The sequence below is a fragment of the Tachypleus tridentatus genome, chromosome 7, assembly GCF_004210375.1.
Source record: "Tachypleus tridentatus isolate NWPU-2018 chromosome 7, ASM421037v1, whole genome shotgun sequence".
Taxonomy (NCBI): domain Eukaryota; kingdom Metazoa; phylum Arthropoda; class Merostomata; order Xiphosura; family Limulidae; genus Tachypleus; species Tachypleus tridentatus.
In genome coordinates, this window is record NC_134831.1 from 88,059,825 (window position 1) to 88,085,613 (window position 25,789).

Genomic DNA, 25,789 nt, shown 5'->3' on the forward strand with positions numbered 1-25,789 from the left:
AGAATTTTAGTTATCAGGCTGTTACATATAAAATGTCAGATTTTTAAAGGAAGATGAGAAACACCTTTGTTATTTAATTTATTTAATCAATATAAGCTTATTTAGACTCAGTACGCTTTTGTCTACCTGTTATAAGTGTAAGAGTACCAGCTTTAAATAATTGGATGTCTTAATGCAATGAAGTCTTCAAAGGTACTTTCTATTGACCTTTAGTCTGAAAACATTTTTTTAGTTTAAAAATGTCCAAATGTTTAAAAAGTGATCATCTGTATAGGAAAGATGTGTTGAATGAGGTAAAGTTTCATACTGAAGTTTGTTTAGTTTTTGGACAGTAACGTGCGAGACACGAGTTTGAGCATTGTCATGAAGCAGTATGGGTCCACTGTGATTGGCTACTGCTGGATGTTTTCATGACAACCTTTTGATGCACGGGTTCAAATTCACAATATTTATCTGCTGTGATTGTTTCTCCTGGGTTTAAGAATCAGTAATGGATCCATGGTCATAAAAATTAATGTAACTATGATTTATTTTCTAAAATAAAAATATAAAGTGAGCATGAAGTGAATGAGAAAATATACTATATTGTTCTGACAAATGATAACGCTAGAAATTGAATTTCAAATTTGCACATGAAAATCTGACATTTCATATGGAACAGCCTGATGTTTGTTGCAAAGAGACATGAATTGCTCTTGAAGTACTGTATTAAAAAGTTATTACTGCCATGTGTGAAAAGTGAATTTTAACAAGATTTATTGTATTATGTTTATGGATATTACCTTGTAATGTGAATCATTGGTACACAGTAATTTTCCTTTGAAGATAATCTTGTGACGTTTTAGGTAATTATTTCAGAGTTAGATCAATGAAATACAAGAGTAGCTGTTTAAATTCACTTTTAAATTAGATGTGAAGAAATTTATTATGAGAATAATTACTTAAAGAGCTTATGATACTAAAAAGTGGATTTTTATGGCTGTGGCAGACAGAACAGACAGCTTTCAGCATAACGACTAACTTGACAGTAAAGAATATGAACATGTTTCAGGTGTAGTCATCATATTAATAGTATTATCTCCCACTTCTGTTTATCATTGATAATTGTTTAAAATGTAAAAATGAAACACCAGATGATTAAGAACCCTACTTTTCAAGTACTTAGGTTCTTTTAGTTAGAAACAATCTGTCAAATCCATTGCCTTTCTCATATTATTTTTACAATGATTATTGAATTCAAATGTTTCAATATAATACTGTTCTTAGTATGGGAATAAAAATGGTGTGCTTAGATACACATTCAAATAGTACCACATCTAGATTTCCTTACAGTGAACAATGTAAGTGGAGCATTGGAAAGTGTATTAAATGGTGATTGTTAAAAATTATACATATAGATAACCTTGTAATAAGTTTGATGTACATTATTTTTCAAAAATATATTTGAATAATTCATTCTCACTTTTACTCTCTCTTGTAACTTATGCTTACTACAATTTGTGTAAAACAGAGGTTGAATGAAACTGTAAGACCACAACTACGCACTTCACCTAAACAAGCCTGGAATGTTAACCCAACCATTATTTTGACTGAAGTTTCCAATAAAAGTGACATACCACTCTCATCTACTGGGTACCCCAGTGAAATGTCCATCATGCAGGATAGCTCCACTAGAAATACACCTGCATACTCTGCCAATTCTGTACCTATATTCCCTGCAGAAGTAGCATCCAGGCTATTGAAGGATAAGCCTACAACAGTGACGGAACATGAGACCAGTATCTGACAAGCTGTTTTCTTTATGAGGTGATAAAATGCTACAAAGTGGTTTCCAATAATGTAAAATCACAGAAAATAGTCAAGAAAATTTTATAGTATGTGTGCCACGAAATAAGTTTATTAAAAACTTAAAAGTAGGAATTTTTTATAAAAATTTATTTTTTGTAATGTTTTCTGAACACAAGCATAGATGACACTCTCACTTATAGTTTGTACCTGTAAACCTTTCCTTCCAACGTTCAACTTATCTTCCTGGTTGTGACTACAGAGGTATTGTGCATGAATCTCTGTCACAAATTAGAATTATTCATTTTATGACATTTGCCTGAATACCCACACTTCACTCAGTTGTTATAACCACATTTTACTTCGTAAATCACCAGTGATTACTGAATATAGGGTTTATAAACACATTAGCCTGACTTCTGTAACTTCATTATTCCAATTTAGTGATTCTACCTTTTTTTTCTTATTTTAGCTTCTTTCTCAGTGTAACTCTCAATTAGGAATGAATTAAGTAGAAACTGGTTACTATAAAATAAGTTTCATCTTGTATATTATCTTCTTAACTCCAACTTACACTATTAAAAGCATACCTTTACTCATCCTAACTCCAGATCTTACCATTATTATTGTATCCTTACTCATTTTAACTCCAGATTATGCCATTACGATCATACCATTACTCATTTTTAATTCCAGGTTACACTGTTATGATCATTCCATTACTCATTTTAAACTCCAGGGTTACGCCATTATGATCAAACCTTTTCTCATTCTTGTTAGAGATTAGACTATTATGATAATATCCTTACAATTTCCAGTTTGTTTTATAAAACAACTAGATAAATAAAATAGCCATATCACTGAAATCATAGTCATTTGTAGCAGTGAATAAAATATCAGCCAATTAGGAATCATATTGATAGTCATTCCATTGAAGATAGTCTTGTTATAGTGTCATTAGAAAGCCATGTGTTTATGAGAAACCACAGGGTAGAAAGCCCTATATCAGGATGTGCTCTCACAACAAAGTAACTGAAAACACACAGTAAAATTCCTAGATATGTTTATTACCTAAATGATATCCATAAGGTAAAGGTAATAAAGAGTACAATGAGCCACAACAATCAGAATGAAACTGCATCCCAATATGGAACTCCAACGGTGTATTGGGACATAACTCTTAGACCAGCATGGAAGAAAAAATATCAAAACATGAGTAAAATAATAGAAAAGAACAAATGTCAGATAATTTTAATAGCTAAAAAATTACCCTTAAAAGTAAACTGAAGGTGATAAAAACATTAACTACAGCAACTACCAGTGGCATTCTGGTACGGTACTACTGTTAAGTGTGGATCTTACAAAAAACTTAGGTCTAAATATTCTGTCAACTGGTCAAGCATTAAAGTGTCTAAAATAAACTAAGGACCATGTATTTCACGTGCTTTACTTTGCAGGTGTGTCACCATTGTTCATGATGGAAAACCAACTGCAATAATGAAATCATTCCTACTTTCCTACTCAGATTGTGATTTTCTTTCAGGCTAACATTCCTGTTTGTTGTTACATAGCATTGGCATCTCTCTAAATATAAAAAAATTGTTTTAATTAACCACCTGTTTCTATATTGTTATGATCCTAAGAGTTGATTGGTATTTTTAATAGTTATTTCTACATACCCTCTAGACATTCCAACTTGGTAAACTACTTCCAAGTTGTTTTATTCATCTTTTTAAGCGTTTGATGGTATTAACCCACAAAAACAAAATTCGTAGATGTTACATACACACATGTATATACATACTAGTTATAACACCCAGCTTCACAAAGTTATTAGGTTAATGTATTCAAGATGATTATGTTTGTGGGTGTATTCTGAACCTATTTTGCATAGAATAACGTATGTTTTTAATCATATTTTTATTTTTCATCAACATAACAAATGCGGAAAGGTTTGATGATAATAAAATTTTTATAGATAATTTTAGATGCCACTGTATATCATGTTATCTAACCAATATAAAGACCAGTGTCTGTTGTGTTATGTCACTCTTGATGTCTTGAAATAAGAGGAGTCATAAAAGCCAAAATGCATTTATCCAGATAGAATATTTTTTTAACATCTTCCCATTATCAATTTAGTGAGAAAAGTAGGTGAAAGGGACTGTGAAACCTTGTAAATATTGTCAAGTTGGTATGATTTAAAGAAATCAATAAATAAGCCTAAAGTAAAAACATAGTGCAAGATAATCAAGAAATAATATTGTTGGAGTGCATTGTTACCAAAATGCACTGGCTTTTATATGTATTAGAAGTTTTTATATGAGGAACCACTTATTTTTTATGTGGTTATTTGCTAGTTTGTCTCATTAAAAGGATGTACACATGTATGTGTCCATCTGTGATTTCTATTTGTAATATAAGGAACCACTTCTTTTCCATGTAGTTTTTTGCACACACTGATAAGTAATAGTACCTAGGTGTGCACACTCAGGATCCACTTAATATGAATGCAAAATCTCAGATTTCTAAGTTCTTTCCTCTTGGAATTATGGTGGTCACCCACACACATCCTTTTATTATTATAGGTAGAGGGCACTTCAGATAACTTTTTTTATGAATAAAAATTATTGATAATGAGAAGCAGGACTAAGTTTGATGATGATATTGACATTACATTTCTTTATCCAGAATATTAATCAATCAATCTTTTATTAAATAAGCTTTTCATTACCCAATATTAATGTATGTTATTTGTTGGTTTGATTTGATATAGCTCTGATTTGCTAAATTGTAACCTTTGTGTGTAATATTTTATTTTACCGCTAAACGTTCCAACATTGTTTACACAGTTGTTTATGTACAACAATAATTTATTAGACTAATGCTCCCACACTAACTGCATGTTGAATATTGCTGGCATTTGTCATGTAGAGTAATGCAATTACTTCAAATTTTCTAAACATCCATTCATAACTTATTCGTTTTTAATTTGTAAAACAGAACTGTGTAGAAGAGAGTTCCATCATTCATGTCAAATAACAATTGTTAGATTTAATTGTTGAATGATGCTGGTGGTGAGAGAAACAAGGATCTCTAGAAAGAAACATTAATGTCTGAAAGGCTTAAGTACACTTTCTTAGTGCTGCAAGTCAAGACAGATATGTGAAAACTTACCGAGTGGTCAAAGTAATAATACTCAAATGTCTGTCTTTACTCGAGACAAAACTTTTTTTAAGCACCTGATAGAGTTTGATATTTTTCTCAACAAGATGAAATTTTTAGTTTATTTCAATGTTTATGTTGTGTATTGTGTAATATAGTTGAATAGAAGAGAACTTGTTAGTAGGAATATCTGTATTTTAAAGTGTATGGTAAACTTGAGAGGTAACAAGCTTGGCAACATTACTATAGAAATAACTGTACATTGTAACATAACATGGCAATATTACTATAGAAGTAACTGTCCATTACTATAGAAATAACTTTACATTGTAATATTACTACAGAAGTAACTGTACATTGTAATGTAGCATGGTAATATTACTATAAAAGTAACTGTACATTACTATAGAAATAACTGTACATTGCTGTGTAGCTTGGTAACAATACTATAAAAATAATTATACAGTGTAACATAGCTTATTTTTGTTTGACTGAGAAATTTTATGACATTTGAAGTAGAATAAATACACATGAATTTAATTTTGTTTGCATCTTCTAAAATTAATCCCTTCCTTATCCACCTCCAAGTTGTTTTTTCATACAGTTATGAAACATGAATATTTATATTTCTGTTGAAAATATGCTTGATAAATAATTTTTACGTATGAGGATTCATACACAGTATATATTATTTCAGTGAAACTACAGTTAAAGAAATAGGGATATTTTTCTCTCATGTTTATAATACATAATTCAAAGTAAATCCAGTAGCTATCAGCACAAACAAATTAAAAATAGAGGTAGAAATTGTGTCCCAATAAACTTAAGCAATTTTTTTTTAATCGGAGAGTACTAGAGTTATTTGGACACAACATGGAAGTGGTTAATAAAGGTAAATTCTGTTTTAGATTCCTAAGTGGTTAATAAAGGTAAATTCTGTTTCAGATTCCTAAGTGGTTAATAAAAGTAAATTCTGTTTCAGATTCCTAAGTTGTTAATAAAAGTAAATTCTGTTTCAGATTCCTAAGTGGTTAATAAAGGTAAATTCTGTTTCAGATTCCTCTTTTGGCACATTTTATTTATTATTGATATTGTTTGGTTACTTTTTTTTGGTATAAATCTGATCAATCTCAGTTTATCCAATATAAATAATTTTGTTCTGTGGCTCTGTTGTTTTCAGAAAAATTGTTTTTACTGTTATAATTTTCTCAAAGTTTTACACTGATTTTGAACATTTTCCAGTTCGTAGAAGTCTGTATTTCACAATAAACTTTCTTTTCTTTTAGCATTTTGAAGTGAAATTAATCTTGACTAATGTTCTCTGACTTAAATTATAAATAAATGCCCTTGTCATGAGTAACGCCCTCTTGTGTAAAAAAGTGGAATTTTATTACTATGACGCTCTTTTTTTTTTGCACCCCACCCCACACAAAGTTTCAATATGTGTGGTGGGCAGAGCAAATAAACCTCTTGAACAACGTTTGGTGAGTATCAAATCTTTTATGTCTGTAATGGAGTTCATACGTGAATGTTGCAAAGTCATAATTTTTTGTTTGTAGTTTCTGGTGTGTTAAACTTCTAAATCCCAAACTGTTATTAGGTTTACCATTCTTTGGAATTTTAGTTTTTAAGAATTTTTACTTGCTATTTATAAACAATAATAATACAACTTTGTACAAGCTTATCATGTACTGTAAATAGACAATTAAAATCACTCATAACAACTGGATGGAACGTTGCATTATAAATAACATTTTCTCAGATTACTAAATAAAGTAGGTCAAATCTATGTTAAGTACTAAAATTCTGTCTGTTAAATGCTGAATTGTTTTAACTCCTATTAATTGAGTTTTACATCAGAAAGAAGAACCAACTATTTCCACACAAGCTTTTGTTTCTACTTCTTTGTAGATAGTGATTGTGGATTGAATCCTCTGGACTTTATGGTCCAGTAACATATTCCTTCATTAAACTTCATATGGAATTAATAATAATGTAGGAAATATAAAGTTTATTTCAGAACATGTAAAAACTTGGTTATTTCTTTTCATCTTGAAGGTACACTGAAACAGTATATTTTTAGCAATATTTAGTAGTTCCTAACTTCTAAGGCATGTGTTGTTTTAATAAAACGTTTACTTCTTAAGTAAGGCTTTCTTTAAACTTATGAATTCTTGACAATACAGCATATATGATTTTGATAAATGAACTGACTGGATATACTAAAGTACTTGATGTGTTATAGTTTTTCATAAATAGATTATAAGAACCATTGAGTACAAGTGGAGTTGAATTAATTAAGAATTGTTAAACTTTCTTGTGATTTCACAAATTCATTATAAAAAAAAAATAATTATTTGCTATTAAACTGTAAATTTTTGTGTACAAGAACAGAATTTATGAATGATGAAATGCATGTTGCCCTCTTGAACCCCAGTTGTTTTCTGGGGTGGTCATTACCATTGTGTGTTACCTACAGTAACAAACAGATGTTAAGTTTGTACACAATTATTGAGCTGAACTTCTAGTGTGGGTGTGGACCAGCACACGCTACTAACAAAGTGTGTATAAAGCATTGGACAATATCTTAAAAGAGGGAGAACTGAAATTACTGATTGTATATTCCAGACTTCTTAATTATTTTAAGTGATAGTCAAGTTCAATTTTCAAGTGTTTTTATAACTCCTGTTTAATAATGTTGGTTGTTTTAAAAACTATTTATTATACCTTGATTTGGTAGGAATATTGATAAGGTACACAATTACAGCAACATAAATTTCAGTTGTATATATCTGGTTATATGCTACAAAAGTAAGTCAGAGACTTTGTTTGGAGATTGGTCAGAACAGGGGGGGTTGTATCATGCCTAATTTTGTATATGATTTCAGAGTAATCCAACCCACAGGAAAAAAGTTTTCCCCAAAATTTTTTTTTAAAGCAAGCTTCTTGAATCATCAGAAGACACTATCTTATCCATTATTTTTCATACCATCAAAGGATTTTAGCTATTACAGTAGGTAGGACATTATTCTAAGATTAACAAGCATGAACAATCTTTGAAGGAAGAGGTACATTCCCTCTCACACATTGAAAAAAAGGTAAAATAATATGCAAGTTCAAGCTAGAAATAAATTTATCAACATTTGGAATTATGTAAATATAATGGATAAGTTTGGACATTACAGTTGGGTGTGTGTGAACATCTTTTGTCTAATCTGAAGAATGTTTCAGACTTTCTTCATCAGGGAGAAGCAGTTTTTAACATACCATCACACTGTTTAAAACTGTCTTGTTCAAAGAGTATAAATGAAACAATTGTGTTAATGATTCACTTATATTTTTGACTAAGAGTGAATTTTATTGTTTATTATAGGTGCTAAAAAAATCTCCTTTGTCCTGTACATTCCTTTCATAATGTTTTGTTAGGTTTATTTATATGAAATCTAAACTTAAAACAAACTACTGTACTTGCATTTTTAAAAGTTAGGTTTAAAACCATTTAACCCACATTTACTGAGAAAAGATTATGTAGGTTAAAAATTTAAATGTTCAGAATGCTCAACTTACTGTTGTGAATTATTGATTTGTTTGTGTTAAATATTTTGTGCCTCAAGTTTTTTTATATCAGCAAGAGGCTTTAACTTACTACAAAAACTGATATTTGTAGAATGAATGTATTTATCCCAGAAATATGTAAACAAGAATTATGAGTGCATTAAAATCCCATTTTACTTCCATGGAACTCAGCTGGGTGTTTTGTTTTCTGCAAAATATGCTTTTCATAGGGCGTACAATTATGCGAACAGAAGAAAGATGTTTGGTTTAGATTCTAAACACGAGAGCTTCGAGTCTTTTAACGGAGTGGGAAACTTTCTGGAGAAATAAAGTGAGATATGAAAATAACACTTGTTTAGATATGTACAAAAAATCACTAATTTAATATAGTATAATTTAAAGTCTTCTAAGACCAACCATATTTTCAGAAAATAGCAGAGTTCAGTTTAATTAAAAAATCAAATTACAAAATAGACCTAATAAAACAGGCAGTCTGTTATATCATCAAATATTTTAAGTTTGACTTGTAAAAGTATATATAACAAAAAAATTCAAAAGTGATCTCTAGTTGACTGAAAGTTTGGTACTGTTTAGGAAATTGTCACACTAGGTTTTAAGTAGCAAAAAATCAAAGTAAATTTACCTAAAAATGTATTATTTGGATAAGCTTCAAAAACTGCTGCATTACATATTTCAATCTTGAGGATTTATCTCACACAGTTTTAAATGGAATTAGATCTCTAATATTCTAGTGAATTATAGTTAAAACTGGTCATGTGTTATTTAAACACAACAAACATTCATCATCTGGAAAGGTTAAAAATGAAAAACATCTGAACTCGGGGAAAACTACCGTTATATACTCATTGCTTACGGATGTTCAACCTTTTGTACTTTACAACATCGCTAGAAGCAAACGTAAAAACTTCAAAATGAAATACCTGCAGTAGAAGTGTAAATTATAATACTTAGAGTTAACCAAACTGTTAACTTGAGTGCCTTGTCCATAATAATACAGATTCAATCTTTCTTTGTACTGAAGCTATCACTGTTTATGAATATATTTTGGTGAAGACAGGATAACTAGACTACTAGAAAAAGTGTTTGTATTAATTAATCTGTAATGCAAAGTCCAAGTATTATATTTTTATCAACATATAATTTATTTATGCAAAGCAAACCTTTTTTTAGACTGCAGAACACTGTACCAAGGTTTCAGGAATGAATCACCATCCACCATATAATTTTCAATGAAGTTGAAAAAAGAAAGTAGCTGTTATGTATACTAATGCAAATTTCTAATTTATAAAAATTTTCAGATAAGATTTTTTTTCTATCATTAAATTTAAATAAATAGTACATAAGTCTCAATTGTTTTTATAAAAAATGCAAAATTTAGGGAACTTTAAAAAATATACTAATATCTGTATCAAAGACACGTGTAAGAAGGAATAAACCTCCGAAATAAATAGATAGTCAAAAGAAAAGTCTGCAACACTTTGGTATAGGGACTGGTGGTAAAATTAGCAAGATTTGGAACACATATAGTTGACATTTCAAAACATTTGTTCAGTCAAGGCCTTATATATTGCTTGATCTGCATTGTCACTTTCTGTAAATATCAAAAAACAATTAATTTGTCATTTACATTATTACGAAAATAAGTTATGTTTTATTATACCATTATTTACATGTAAACAAAAGAAAGGGGAAACTATATTCCAGTGGTATATTACTGTAAGTTAAACAGCTTCTAATTCATCTTCGATTTGTTAAGGTGTTTTTAAGGTTTTCCGACATGCTTCAGATTACATAACAAACCACTAAAAGTAAATATTTTAAATTTAACATCATTACATAAGATACTTATGAAATTAAACCTTCATTCTGTTTCTCTTACAAGCAACAAAATTAGGGAAAGTCAAAAGAATAATAGCTCATTACAAAATATATAATAAACTCAAGAAAAAGGTCCTAATTACTCACGGTAACTCATGTAAAAAGGTTTGAATTGCTTACAGAAACTCATGTAAAAGTGAGTGTTCTAATTACTTATGCAAACTCATGAAGTGTTCTAATTACTTATGCAAACTCAGGAAAAAAGTTCTAATTACTTACACTAATAGTTTTAATGCATGGCTTCATGCTTTTGACTGTAGTCAGAAGGTTACTGTGTTCTTGCACAAGACACTTGTTCCAGCTGTGTGATGACCACCTCAGTGTTAGCTGGAAACCAATCAGAAGAGATTATTAAAACACTTAACAAAGGACAGCTTACCATTCACGATCAGTTTAAAAAATAAGTGACCCCGTTTTGTTAACAAAATATATTTCAACCTACTTCGACATTCCCATCAAAAGCCTTGCTCTATAAACAAACAACAAAAGGTAAAAAATAGTTTACTGGAAATTTTTAGAGGAAAAAATAATTTATTTATTTCAGTGATGACGAGAAAACCCACTTGTAGAGAAAAATACATGTGAAAATGGCTGGTTTGGGTTGAAAAATATTTTTTTGTAGAAGAGCAAACAACGTTTTGACCTTCTTCGGTCATCATCAGGTTCACAAAGAAAGATATAACTGACCGATAGCTGACCACATGTTTGTAGGGGGTTGTTTGGGTTAAAAAATATTTTTTTGTAGAAGAGCGAACAACGTTTCGACCTTCTTCGGTCATCATCAGGTTCACAAAGAAAGATATAACTGACCACATGTTTGTAGGGGGTTGTGTAACTGACTGTAGGAATGTAGAAGGCATGCTAAGATATTGGATTATATTTATTAATATAGATATTAAAGGTGTTCCTTTGTATTGGTTTATTATGGGCTAATTCGTCATTAATTTTGTCTGGCGAGCATAGTTTTATGGCTGTGTTTATTTGGTTTTGCAGTATGTTGAGTATTTGTTTTGTTTCATGTGCAGAATCCCAAGGAATGTATAGTCCAGTATTAGACAAAATAAAACAATACTTCATCAACATCAATAAGTTTCCTCCACAAACCGTAGCAAACATTATATGCACACACGTAGACAAAAAGCAAAATCAACTAACAAAAGTAAGTATATGCCACGAATTAAAAAATCACAAAACCATATACTGCTGCATACCATATATTCCCGACATCAGCAGAAAAATAATCAACATTTGATAAAAACCAGTAACAAAATATGACATTCTAGTTAATACCAAATTTATTCAAAAACCAGGCACAAAAATAAGGTTTATACTGTGTAAAAACTACACTGACAAACACCACACCAACATTATTTATAAAATACAATGTGATAACTGCCACGACTTCTGTATTGGAGAAAGAAGTAGAAAAATGAAAACCAGATTCAAAAGAACGCAAAAAGTCACTTTCACGTGTTTTCAAACACTGCAAATCAGATAAACACAACATAACCATAGAAAACACCCAAATACTAAATAAAGACACAAACATAAACAAACGCAAAATTAAAGAAGCCTTACTTTCAACAACTCAAGCCCAAAATAAACCAATACAAAGAAACACGTTTATACCTATATCAAGAAATATAATCAAAACATCTAAGCACGCCCTCTACATTCCTATACTCAATTACACAACCCCCTTCAAACATGTGGCCAGCTATCAGTCATTTACCTCTTTCTTTGTGAACCTGATGATGACCGAAGAAAGTCGAAAGTTGTTCGCTCCTCTACATAAAAAATTTTCTCAACCCAAACCAGCCGTTTTTACATATGTATTTATTTATTTATTTTGGAATTTTGTACTAAGTCACAGGACCAGATTTAATTTTGAACTGACAGACTAAAGGAAAGGCAGCTAGTCAACAGTGACCACCATCAATTCTTGGCCTTCTATTTCCTGATCAAAGAATAGGATCTGACTATCACTCTTATAACAGATCCAGAATAAAGAGTACATTTTTGCACAAAAATAACTTCTCAAGTAAACTATGTTACCAAGATCCACATGAAAAACAAACTTGTAGGAAAAGTATGTACCTATCAGTTTACTACAGGTGGAAAGAGGGTCAAAGGAAAACCAACCATCAAAAAAGTTGAATACTATTTTGTAGGAAACATAACATGGCTTCTTACTTATCTGTCACTTTCATAATCTATATCTTCTTCAGCTTTACTTAGGTGAAACATGATGCAGTTACTGTGTTTGTTGTTTAGTTGTGCAATAAGATTTAGGGTTCATTTATCAATGCCTGGCCAACAGGGTCCTGTAAAATAAAGGGCAGATGTTAGAACTTATAGAATAAATTTAACCACTGCCTATAAACAGTACAAGTTTGTTAGTCATGATCCTTCATGCAGAATAATATTTGACACTACACCCTAACATTTTAGATTTTTCAAAAAGTCACAAAGAATGTTTCAACACTGTTGTTTACCAAACTGCTTGAAGTAATGATTTTTATTTTACAATAACTTACACATCTTAAATTGTACATACAAATCATTATGCTAAACAAGAGAAAAGGTTATTACCTAACTACCAAATGGATATTTCATGTTCCTACCCGGGTTGTCCTAAAGATTGCAGAATTAAACTTCTGCCACTTAGAAGCAGGGATGTTGATGATCCAGTGCTACTGATCAAAACTGGTTATACTCAAATAACTTTCTTATGCACTATATCTTTATGAATATAATAGTACTGTGTGTTGTACATCTATTTAGCTACTTCGCAGGGTGTGGATGGATGATTTTCACCAAAACTGGTATGGAGGTTCATTAGATCCATGCAAGGGTATATATGAATTTTCAATTTTGCATTTTACATATTTTATGTGCATTTTTTACCACTACCTCACGCCCCATGGGTGGATCTTCACCAGATTTAGTATGAAAGTTTGTTGGGTCCGTGTGGAGATACCTACAAATTTACAGTTTAACATTTATGTTTTGCAGTTTTTATAGGCATTTTCTACATTTTTTACAGTTAGATACAGGGCAGTAACTTTTCATGTCCTTAGGTAACCTTTCATTAATCATTCATTTATATAACTTCCATCCAGGGGATGGGTACTCCAAGTTGGTGTATCATATTATGTACAAAAACTCAAACAAATTAAATTTTAAGCTTGAAATGTGTAATAATAAAAAAATCATCTCTACACCCAGATCTTAATAAGAAACTATCACTACAGATCTCATTGTTAAGGTGTAGTAAAACCAAACTTACTTCACCCACTGTGTTATATAAATCTTATTTTCAACATATACACTGGTAAATATTACATTATACAAGATATCCTACTAACAATGTTTTACACAAACCTTATTTACTAGGTTTAATGAGAAATTAAATTAACCAAGTACAATAATACAACGTTCTCTGTTACTTATCAAAATAGAGTTCAAATCTAACCATGTACATTCTAATCTATTTTCTAGTAGACAAAACAACGTATTTGGAACTTTAAAAATTCCCATTTTATTATAAACAAAGACTTTAGAATATTCAACATGCATACATTATAACTGATCATATTTTTAATGATAAATCTCGCACATTACACTCTCATCCAGTGAGACACAGCATGCTGAGGATACTCCAACAAGACAGCCCTTCACTGGGCAGCTCGCCTACCAAAACCAGCAAGCAGCCCGATGATGGACTATACTGAAAGAGTTGAAAGACCTAGATCAGTCCTAGCAAGTGTACTATAAGCATTAAGAAACTATTAAAATGTACAAAGAGATGATGAAGAATGCTGGAAAAAAGAATCACAAATCTCACAGGTGGCTCTGCCAGATATCGCTGGATTTTCTTAATATTTCAGCCTGGTAACAATAACTAAAGAGGTTAAAACTCTCATGGACTATCCAAGTTATATATCAACAGTACAGTTTCAAACCAGCATTTTAAGGTGTTGATAATAAAATTTACTGGAAAGGACACAGTTCCCAGTAACAGTGATATCGTGTCGCATATTGTCAGCCAAATTTGAAACTGTAGACAAATGTAGTAATGCATAAAAAAGGTGCTGAATGTACATTCAACAAAAAAAACTAAATTACAAATTTTTATCATTACTAGGTTTACGAAAAATAAGTTAAATATTTATTTTTCCCTAAAAGATATCCTTATTTGATAATTTTAAACACGTTTGCTGCAAATTATGAGTTAACTCATAGTTGGCAGAAGGGTTGATGCTGCCAGATGCGAGAAAACTCTTAGTAACTTCTTTTAATATCGAGAGTCTTGTTTTCTTGAGGGTTAACATTTATATCTGAGGCTGATGATCTGAGGCATCAGTTCTTCATTTAAGATAGTACGAGGTACCTTGTATAGTGGTTTAAAATGACAATGAAAAATACAGTATCTTCTTGTTTTGTTGCAAGATTGTAAATGTACATTAATCTTTGTTTTATTGTTTTAACTTACAAAAAAGAAACTAATCATCTGGTACAAAAAAATAAATTTATTGTAAAAAAAAAAAAAAAAAAGCAGTGTTTGGCATAAAATAACATAAATCACATTAAACAAAATCTGCAAAAGAATTTTAACAAAATAGAATTTTAGTGAAATCTGATATGAATTACATACAATATTCTTTGAATCAATTTTCAACACAGAGAGCTGGGTTTTCAGTGCAAGCTGTAAACACACAGATTGTATTTCATATCTAACTTTTTCTTTATGCACATTTGGCATAGTTAGGTAGGTCTTGCTTTCTATTCTCTTGGTGGAAGAGATTCTAAGTAATGAACACTTGTAGAAGCAAGGTTCTCAAGAGGGACAGTTCTTTTTCTTTAGCGTTTAATCACCAACTATATGAAGTACAACTAAGCAAATATTTAGTTCAGTGATGTCGAGAAAACCCACTTGTAGAGAAATATATATGCAAAAACGGATCATTTGGGTTGATAAAATATTTTACATAGAAGAGCGAACAACGTTTCGACCTTCTTCGGTCATCGTCAGGTTCACAAAGAAAGAGGTAAATGACCAGAAGCTGACCACATGTTTGGAAGGGGGTATAAAGGCATTCCTTTATATAGGTTTATTTTAGCTTTAAATTGTTGTACAAGTAATTCATTTGCTTCATGCTGGCCCTATCTAAAGTCACTTCGAGACCGTTCAGACTCCTCATATTTGGTACACAGAAATAAAATCATTTCAACTTGCCATAAACGAGGTTACTCATCCATTATTATGATTTGTCATGTTGTAGAAGAAGTATTTATACATATATAAGCATTAAAAACATTTACATTGAGAAATATACAAAAAACTGAACTTGGCAAATAATACTTAAAACACAAAATACCCTATGGCAGCAAATGTGTTAAAGCAACATTTATATTTTCAATAATATGTTAAATCACAAGTAGAAACTTTCATGAATGCTATTATTCCAACAAATAATTGAAACCATTTTAAGAGTGAGACAAGTTAGAAAATTTTCAGTCATATTTGTAGCTTTAAAAGAAAATAACTTGAAGGAAAAAACGTTTTTAAAAATATTATTTTTCTTTCTAATAATCAATTACACACAAACCAATTTCTGTCATAACTGTAGTTTTTCTATTATATATACACACACACCAATTTCTGTCATAACTGTAGTTTTTCTATTATATATACACACACACCAATTTCTGTCATAACATATATATATATATAATTATATATATATACACACACACCAATTTCTGTCATAACATATATATATATATAATTATATATACACACACACACCAATTTCTGTCATAACTGTAGTTTTTCTATTTTACAGAGACAGGTTTAATTTACCACTTCACAAAATCAGTTATATTTAAAGAACTAATTGGAATATAATACAAAACTAAATAACCAATAGATATGATTTAACTGCATCAAATTATTTCTTTAGTTTTTATTGTAGGTTAATGCTAGATGATTCTTTTTCAATATTTAACAAGGCCTAAGATTTTGTCAAACTACTAAACAAGAATAAAAGATGATTGGTTTCTTTTACTAATCAATAGTGGGATTGACTGTCACATTATAAATACCCCCATGACTAAAAGGGTGAGCATGTTTGGTGGGACAGGGATTTGAACTTGTGACCCTGGGATTACAAGTGGAGTGCCTCAACCACCTGGCCATGCTGAGCCTAAAAAAAGATGAAAGCACAGAAGTAAACTACCTACTGGAACTTCCTGCAGTGGTTCAAAGTACAAAAACAAATGTAACATAGCACTGCCTTAAGGAAGAACACAACGCTGGTATTAACATCAATATCTTTAGTTATGAATTAAATAACAGTTCAATAAAACCAAATGTACACTGATCAATAATATATAACACAATGAAAACAAAAGCAACATTAGTACATCTAAACCACTGGTCTCACATAGCTTCAGAATTGTTGTTTTACTACAGTTATGAACAGTAAAGAACTGTTGCACAGAATATTTGTTCCAAGTGGAAGAGAATCTGTTTAAATTATTTCAAGAATAATATTTCAATAACCAGCATCAGACCTAGACTTCATGTAAAAAAGAGGGCAAACACTGCTCAACAGACTAAATAAATCAGAGAAAAACAAAAGTCAAATAATACTTCTGTATGTCTATATTTGTAATTATATATTTTTTAAAGAAGTTTGAAAAATATAAACTCCTCTTTTAACTTTAAAAACCTGAAGTATCTAGTACAGTACCATCATCTTTATAAATGATTTTTCGAGTCAACAATAAAAATAGTGTTTTCAAAGTTTGAAGTCAGTTATTTATATAAATTATTTTGAAGGGGGAATGCTTACATGGATTAAATGTATGCAAAGATGCTGATGTTATGGAATATGTTCTGCAATTTTTTTCATGCTTGTATTTCTTAGTGAATGTTTAAAAGTTCAATACCCCAGAGTAATGGAAATAAAAAATAATGTAATGTGACTTTCTAGTGAGGTGCTTTACCAAAAATTATAGCCACAGACAATTATATAGCAGTAGGTTGTTTTATAAAATTTCTTTCTGTGAGACTTATTTTGTCTTGTATTTATTTCTACTGGCAAGCATGTTTGCAGCAAATTGTTTTATAGTGTTACTTTAACTTCTTGAACAAAGGGACCACCTCAGACAGGACCAGTTTACCATCCGAGTTTTGTGGTAGCATGTGTAATTAATTACAAGTCAAACACTCCATTCAGTTTTACCTAATCATAGTGATTAGATTTTTTTGGAAATTCACAGAAGACTAAGAAGTTCATTATGAACATTTCTTACAAGCTCCATTCATGTGGGATAACTGAAGAAAAATCAAAGGAAGATTTTTACAATTTACACATTTGTTCTGATCTATACCTTCTTAAAAGTTGTGGATCAATTCTGTTCAACTGTCCAAGGAGTAGATTAGATACAAAATTCATGTACTATAAAAACAAAACAACCAACAATTGCAAACTGTAGATGAACCAAGTACAGAAAGTGGCTATCTGTCTTGCCAAGACAAGCAGAGATCCATTGAATATGCACCTTTTGTAATTATACAATTCTGATGAAAGCTAGTGAAGGAAGTGAGTATATTATTCACCATTAAAAGGGGACAAAAGTATAGCATAATTTCCCCAGTACTGGTTAAACTTATTTTAAATATTTATCACAACATAACTACAGAAAACTGGTGTAAATATTCAGTTGCCCATTAAGTATGGGATACCTGTAGTGCGTCAGCCAGGGGAATTGAAACCCCAATTTCTAGTGTCATAAGTCTTTATACTGACGTACCACTGAGCCAACAGTAGATGACCAAAGATAGAAATATGAGACAGTTCGTGTATAAACCACTGATTTTTCTTTCTTGTTTTTTTTAATACACAGTACTTAAATTACATCTCTTCACATAATTTCATTGCACAAAGTGGTAAACAAATGTTTATATCACTACTTATAACCTGTATATTTGTTAACCTTCTTGCTCTATTAGAAGTAGAACAAAAAACTTACATTTAGAGATTCTCTTTTTCTACAGTTTGTTACCAGATGAAACCTCGAGTTTCTATAGCAACCCACATTTTCTCTACACATTCTTCTGTGTACCTAAATAATAACACGTTCCTTTTAGTATCAAATCAAATAGATGCGTAAAGTATTTTATGGAAAAATACAAAATTGACGAGAAAAGAATTTCAACTGGTTCTCATTATATGTAACTGTTGCTGAACTTTATTACTGATTAAGATATTAAAGTATTACTGAGTACAAAAAATTTGCAGATACAAGCACCATCAAATTATTACACAGAGAATCAAAATGAGGCCGTTCTATATATGTACAGTGACTTTCCTACTGTGTTTCCATTCACTCATATATGTAGAAATTATACAAACAATAGCTTATATTTTCCTGTACGCGATTAAATTTCAACGTTGTCGCTTGAATGTTCATACACACAAAACCATTTCGTATTAATTACACCATTATTAAACTGGTTGCACATTAGGGCCAAAAGCCCAAAACAATGTTTTGTTTCCTGTTACCCGACTCCATAAAAATGTCCACTCTAAACGCTTCCCCTCCAAAAAAAAACAAAAAACAACTAATGAAAAACACCCTTCAATTATTTTTATTATATTATTTCACCAATCTACTACCATATTGTGCAAGGTGAAGGTCATAAGAAACTACAATTATGGTTCGTTACTTGGTGTGATGTGTGAAGATTTTCAGCCAATTATAGTTGAGCGAGGTCAAATATTTCATCCCGGCGACTACAATACTAGCTGTTGCTTTTAACAAATGCCCACGTTTTCATAAAAAAGACAGTGTAAGCCTAAGTGTAAATTACCCGCGAAAGTTAAAAGTACCACTGGATCAAAGTATACAGCAAAAAAATCCAATCACCCCAATACTCAACTAACCTATCCTATTTTCGAAAAAAAAAAAAAAAAAGTAATAGGAAGCAAAATGTTTTTTTCTGACGAAATAATTAAAAAGATAAAAATACATGTCTATGATAAAAACTATTATTAACTTGGACCGTTTCGGGCAAAAAGGCTAAGACAGATTCCTTGAAAGATCACAATAAAGATTCTAAATTATGTACGTACTGCGTGGAGTACATTAACAAAGATGTGTTTCTTATAACCAAGTCACCTCGAGCTACCTGCTGAGTCTACCGAAGGGAATTGAACCCCTAATTTTAGCGTTGTAAATCCGTAGACTTACCGCTGTACAAGCGGGGGACACGTTAACAAAGAATATTGTTATAATCAACATTGTTGTAGTTGTTCCATAAACAATCACAAAACGAGTATAAAGTTGCAGAAATAGGTTTGGCCAGGTGGATTAAGGCGTTCGACTTGTAATCTGAGGGTCGCAGGTTCGAATCCCCGTCGCACTAAACATGCTCACCCTTTCAGCCGTGGGGACGTCATAATATTACGGTCAATACAACTATTCGTTCGTAAGAGTAGCCCAAGAGTTAGCGGTGGGTGGTGATGACTAGTTGCCTTTCCTCTAGTCTTACTCTGTTAAATTAGTTTTGCGCGAAATTAAAAAGAAAAATGGGATTTGAGAAGTTAAAAGTAAACTGAAAAGTACTAAACATATGTTCGAAAAATGATAAACTAGCTATTTAATAGACGGTGTCAAGTTTAACAACAGTGACAAAGAAATATAGACGGAAGCTAATAATAACTTGAAGGGGGGGGTTAAAACTAGTACACTCAACGTCAATACCGTCACGATGCGGAGAGTTGATGTGTTTTTTCGAGAGTAAGGTTGCGTAAAAGTCGGAAATCTTCATGGAATCTGTCACCTAATATGCGTTATAGTTTCACCAATGTATTAGATTTGTTTACGTCTTGTACAGCGAATATTCGAGTTTCAAGCAAACATTGGCAGCGCCAGATTTCTCTCATTGGACAACTGCAATGCCTACCTTGGAAGGGAGGGGGTAATACTTCCGTGGCGCCGCCACAGCGAGCAAACTGAAAGCTAATTATAGAGAACAATACGTTAAAATAAGGCATCAAATACAAGTGGAAGCAAATCGTCGTCTAAAATCTCGTGGATACTCTGCCAGTTAGTAAATGAATACAGAACGCTAAGCCTAACTTGTCTCACCTACACAGTGTCGATCTCCCTAACTTATAATCCTTGCCGTCTTGTGCATTCATTTGGGGCAATGAAAATATTCAGAAAAACAAAAACTATATTGTGAAGAAAGTTATTTTGTGAATCAACGTTTCGATGTGTATCTGTAAGCCTAGAGTGAACATGTTAAAAAATTATATCGTATAACAAATAAGTAACAATAAAAAAATGCCCTCTCTACTTCTATAGATAATGAATTCTGTGACAAATGAACTTGAAAAACAGTTAGTACAAAAACAAAAATTGCTTTTTATTACTTTGTACAAAAACAACAAAGAACCCTGACAACATTAGACTAAACGTCTGTAGAAAATAGCCGACTTGCATAAATGTAACACTCAATGTCTTGTTACCCAGTTTTAATAACTTCGTATCCTCGCACCTCATTAATCGCGTACAGCCACACAACCCGATTCTTTGGAACACATGTCACAACATAACACCGTGTCTTTGACAAATTACCTTGTAACATGCAGGTATATTTACCTGTACGTTGCTTTATCAAAACAGAGCAACGTTCTAAGGTGTAGAAACTTGATTTTTCTTATTCTCTGTGACGTTGTTGTTTCTTGAATTATAAAAAATAATTGCGAAAGCACCTTAATTGTCGACGATAACAAAACATTGTTATAATGAAATGAAAACCCTATAACGCGATTGTCTTCGAAAGGTGGACCTTTCTTCTTTAGGGGCAAACTCTCCCAGCTATTACCATGTAATAATGGTAGAAATGAAGAAAAAGAATAATTTTCATCACACCAAAAGTGTTCGGAGATTCGAATACAAATAGCGCAGTATAACATTATGATGTTACTGTATCGAATGAGAGTTTGTGAAATTCTTATGTGGTCTGGTATTTATTTTTACACGCTGAAACACCGAAGAAAAATGTTTGACATTCGTCCGCAGATGTAATATTTAATATTACTGTCTCTTCTATCATCCAAGATGTTATTTCACTTGTAAACTTAATCATTACTGAACAAACTCGACGTGTATATATACATATACGTGACACACTTACCTATAAATATATATAGGTTCCAAAACCACGAAGAGAGTTCGCGTTCAGGAATTGCTATGCAGCTGAGAGAAATATCCCGATCTATGTTGATTATACCATATACATCAGCGATATCTGGCGACCAGTTTGTTAAACATCTTGGATGATTTAACTATTCAGTTAGCAGTATTATAATTGTACACTAAAATTCTTGGGTTTGTGCCATGCTACCAGCAAGTGTATTATATCACAAACACTAGCGTATAGCCAAGTCAAAACTGACGGGTCAAGTACTATCACCCCCACCACATATTACACCCTATCACATTTCATAGATAACTAAAATAAAAACATTTTAAAAATTTAGTTTAACCAACAAAGTTGTAGAAAAATGCAGTCGAACCAGTCAAACGTCGGTACTTTTATTCGCGAGCCAATCAAAATTAAGGTCATTCTTCAAATAAATTCGTGACATATTCATAGAATAATTATTGGTAAAAAATCTGTTAGATTAACAACTTCTAATATACAGAAAAGCCAGTGTGTTTTGATAACACTACGCCACAACAAGAGAATTTGTGTGTCGTTGCTTGGCAACAAATGTATAACGTAATATTGTTGTTAGTCTATGCAATCAGTATAAAATTTTATGTATAAACAACATAACTGGAAAAATATTGATATTTTAACAAGTCTCCATTCATTAGAGGTTTGTTTTCATATTACGAATGTCCGTGTTATAACAGAAAAATAGCTTAAATCAAAAACTATTTAAATTTCAAATTAAATTGATATTTTTACTTTCATGATAAATTTTATACACTTAGCTCGAGATTAGGTGATCCCATACGACGTCTTTACTTTAGGCTTAATACACTACAGATAAGGTTTTACAACACCCTCTCTCACGGGTCCCTTTCACGCCCGTCAGTAAAATCGTAATGTGCACACAATAATCAAACTAATCTATCAGTATAAATGCATTTTTTATGACTTCTATTTCGAGAAATCAACCTTCACGTGACACATACCGACTTTTTATACAAGATCATTAACAATCAGTGTTTTATATAATGACAAAATTTTAAATCAATATTATAAACGAGAGATTTAAAAGCCTAAAAAGATGTTCAATAACTTTGATTTCTAAAGTGCTAACACAAACCATGCAAATAAAAGTATAAAAATCAAATGTGGAAATAATAATAACACCTACCACTTACTAAAGTAGCTTTTTTCTAACAGAAGAGTTCCAGACCAGCATAATGGAGATTTCCGACGTATCAATACCTTCGGCTACCCTGATGAATTCTGTAATAAAAATGTGTTCTTAATTACTCAAAATAGTACCTGATAATGACCACACATGCTATCGAAAAATTGCATGGATGAAATAAATTAATTTTGGTTTTACAAAAATCCGAGCATATTTATATATTCAAGATAGTGTATTTCACGGTACGTAACGCTTGATTTCTCAAAGCAAGGGTACTCATTAAACCAAAATGCACTTGTCCATATTGAATGGTTCGATTACTGTCTGCCCATTACAATTTTAGTGACATGGATATGAGTGAGAAAGTGCCGTGTAATCTAAGCGTAGTGAGTATTAGTATATCAAGCCTAAAGACGTCGTATAGGATCACCTAATCTCGAGCCAAGAGCATAAAATTTATCATGAAAGTAAAAAATAACGATTTAATTTGAAACTTAAATAGTTTTTGATTTAAGCTATTTTATTGTTATAACACGGACATTCGTAATATGAAAACAAACCTCTAATGAATGGAGACTTGTAAAAAAATCAACAAATAATTTTTCCAGTTTTGTTGTCTATATATTTTAAACTTTCAGTATATTGTTCAACAATATTTGGCTATATAACATAAAAGTCATAGTTAGAACGTAGTGTTACCAAAAAGCACTGGGTTTTTTATATATTAAAGTTATTAATGTAACTGATGTTTTAATAATAATTACGAATACTTCACGAATTCATTTGATGAATGATATTAAGTGGATTGGCTTACAAATAAATTTCACAACGTTTGACTGCCTCGACTACACTTTTCTGCCTCTTTGTTGGTCAAGCTAAATGTATTTATTTCAGTTAGTTACAAAATGTAAGTTTACGGTACACTAAGGGTGGTAGTACTTGACCCATCAATGTTGACGCACTATACGCCAGTATTACAATAACATTAACAAAACTCCTACAATTCTACGCACACACTTGGTAACAAAGGTACAAAACATTTCGCTTGCACACTAAAATTCGAACGTTAGGCCTACAGTCCAGTCTTAAACGATGACAAGCAATAAAATTTAAGCCGCATAGCTCTCCGTTTTATAGCAGTTATTAATTTCGAACTATTGCCAGCAACACCCAGTGTTCCAGAAGCTTGTCCAGCTCTTTGAACTGAACGAAAGCAAAAACAACTACAAAAAACGTGACGGGATTTTGTTTTTATAGGAAAAAAATTTTCCCAAACTGGAGTGTTTAGAGATATTAACATCACACCGTTCGCGATGACATTTTTGCTGAGTTCGTGGAATTGATAAAGTTTCGAAGACAGACCATATCTACTAATTTGATGGACAAGAAAACTTGAGAAATGTCTGTATGTCTTCAAGACAGAGAGAAGATCAAGGCCTATGATGACTTTCAAGACAAAGATGCAAGGCGACAAACATATCATAAACAAACGTCTCGTAAACAGAATCACCTGGTGACTGAGATCCGATATGCAATGCCAAGATTGGGGACATTAATTCCAAGTGCCATTGAATCTGTTGTGGAGAGAGACGGGAGATCCCGAAAAAACCATTTTCACAGGACAGGCGCCAAATATTCTAACCGCCCTGTACCCCAAGTAAAAATTTGCACAACGCGAATGAGTGAGAATCAACTTTAAATATATTTAAGTTTGTTTCAGAGCTAAGTATTCATTATATTGAAATGAATAATGGAGTTGAGTAACACTTTTAAACTGCGTACACAAATGAAAGTGTGGAGAATGCCCCACGATATCACGTCTCGAATTATAGACCCTCCGATACATAGTCCGACTCTTTAACCGCAAAAACCAAGCAATGCAATTTTCAGTAAAATACGTTATAAAAATAATGCTGATATGCAAATACTTTTCGCTTTATAAAATAATCCGTATTTCCCAATTTAATAGAATTGTTGTATAATAAATCGTACACAGAAAGTGTAAGTTTAACAATAAGAGCGCAGATAACATACGTAAAGCAAATTAGAACAGTTATACCAAAAAACTGAGTGTGTGTACGATATGCCACTTCACCCTCCGAAATAACGTGCACAACAACAGTCACGTGACCTTTTATTTCAGTTTCACAAAATTTCCTTGTGTTAAATTTTCAAAATTTTATTTCGAACATAGCCAACCTGTGTGTGTTTTCTGTTTCATGAACCGCGTTCAGTTAGAAAAAATGTTTTTAATGCTGAGTTCATAAGTGTAAATTAACATTTTGCGAAATACAAATATACGTTTTTATTTTGCTTGGTTAGGTCAGTTTACGTGAGGTTAAAGTTAGATGAATTAGCAAATAACTTGATGTTTATTTCAAACAATATATTTAATTTTAAATATTCTAAAATATTGTAAATATTTTCCGTTTTACTCCTTTGAAAATCAATTCTCCAAATTTTAACTGATATTTCTGAAATCTGCAGCAAACTGAAGATTGTTACAATGTGGTTAAGGCACGCAAAATGAGACAGTGGAATCAATCATACGATTAACACTTGACTCTGCAAGTTTACTTGGCGTAGTAGGCAAGGAAATTATAATTCTTTAAGCAAATATTTAAGAATCATTCTCTAATTTTCACACTGAATTTCTTAGTCTCTATATACATTGTATCGTATTGACGTTTTGTAGTTCTTTTAAATACATAGATAAATATGTAATACTAATATTTCCTTTGTTTCGCAAGCCAAAAAAAGTTCATTTCTCCTAATTTTAAAAATCAGCATTATAAACTGCACTCAAAAATATTTAAATTCCATTTGACGCAGTGCATTGAACAGAAAAGATCCTTCAGCCCTAATTCTAAATTGGTTGACTACAGTAAAGGTAGCCTGCCAACAGGACCCACCGTCAAAACTTCGGATACTCTTGTCTGATGGAATAATAGTGCAAACCAAGGCCCAAAGTG

General features: G+C 31.5%; 1 protein-coding gene and 1 long non-coding RNA gene across 20 annotated transcripts in view; one reads left to right on the forward strand and one right to left on the reverse strand.

The window, feature by feature from the left end:
• LOC143256133 (sodium- and chloride-dependent GABA transporter ine-like) overlaps positions 1–8,692 on the forward strand; it is a 48,967-nt gene extending 40,275 nt beyond the window's left edge. For 3 of the 4 annotated variants that reach the window (XM_076512917.1, XM_076512916.1, XM_076512918.1), the window contains one exon: positions 1,511–8,692. In XM_076512917.1, coding sequence (XP_076369032.1) covers positions 1,511–1,786 — 276 coding nt within the window. In that variant the 3' untranslated portion in view covers positions 1,787–8,692. The remainder of the gene's footprint in view (positions 1–1,510) is intronic. The other variant, XM_076512919.1, reaches the window with a different exon arrangement.
• Positions 8,693–8,926: 234 nt separating this feature from the next.
• The window catches only part of LOC143256134 (uncharacterized), a 34,548-nt gene continuing 17,685 nt past the window's right edge, over positions 8,927–25,789 (reverse strand). For 3 of the 16 annotated variants that reach the window (XR_013031174.1, XR_013031173.1, XR_013031172.1), the window contains 5 exons: positions 22,818–22,912; positions 18,448–18,540; positions 12,598–12,728; positions 10,624–10,731; positions 8,927–10,117 (listed from right to left, as the gene is read on the reverse strand). This is a non-coding gene — a long non-coding RNA (uncharacterized LOC143256134). The remainder of the gene's footprint in view (positions 10,118–10,623; positions 10,732–12,597; positions 12,729–18,447; positions 18,541–22,817; positions 22,913–25,789) is intronic. The other 13 variants (XR_013031170.1, XR_013031169.1, XR_013031168.1 and 10 more) reach the window with 7 other exon arrangements.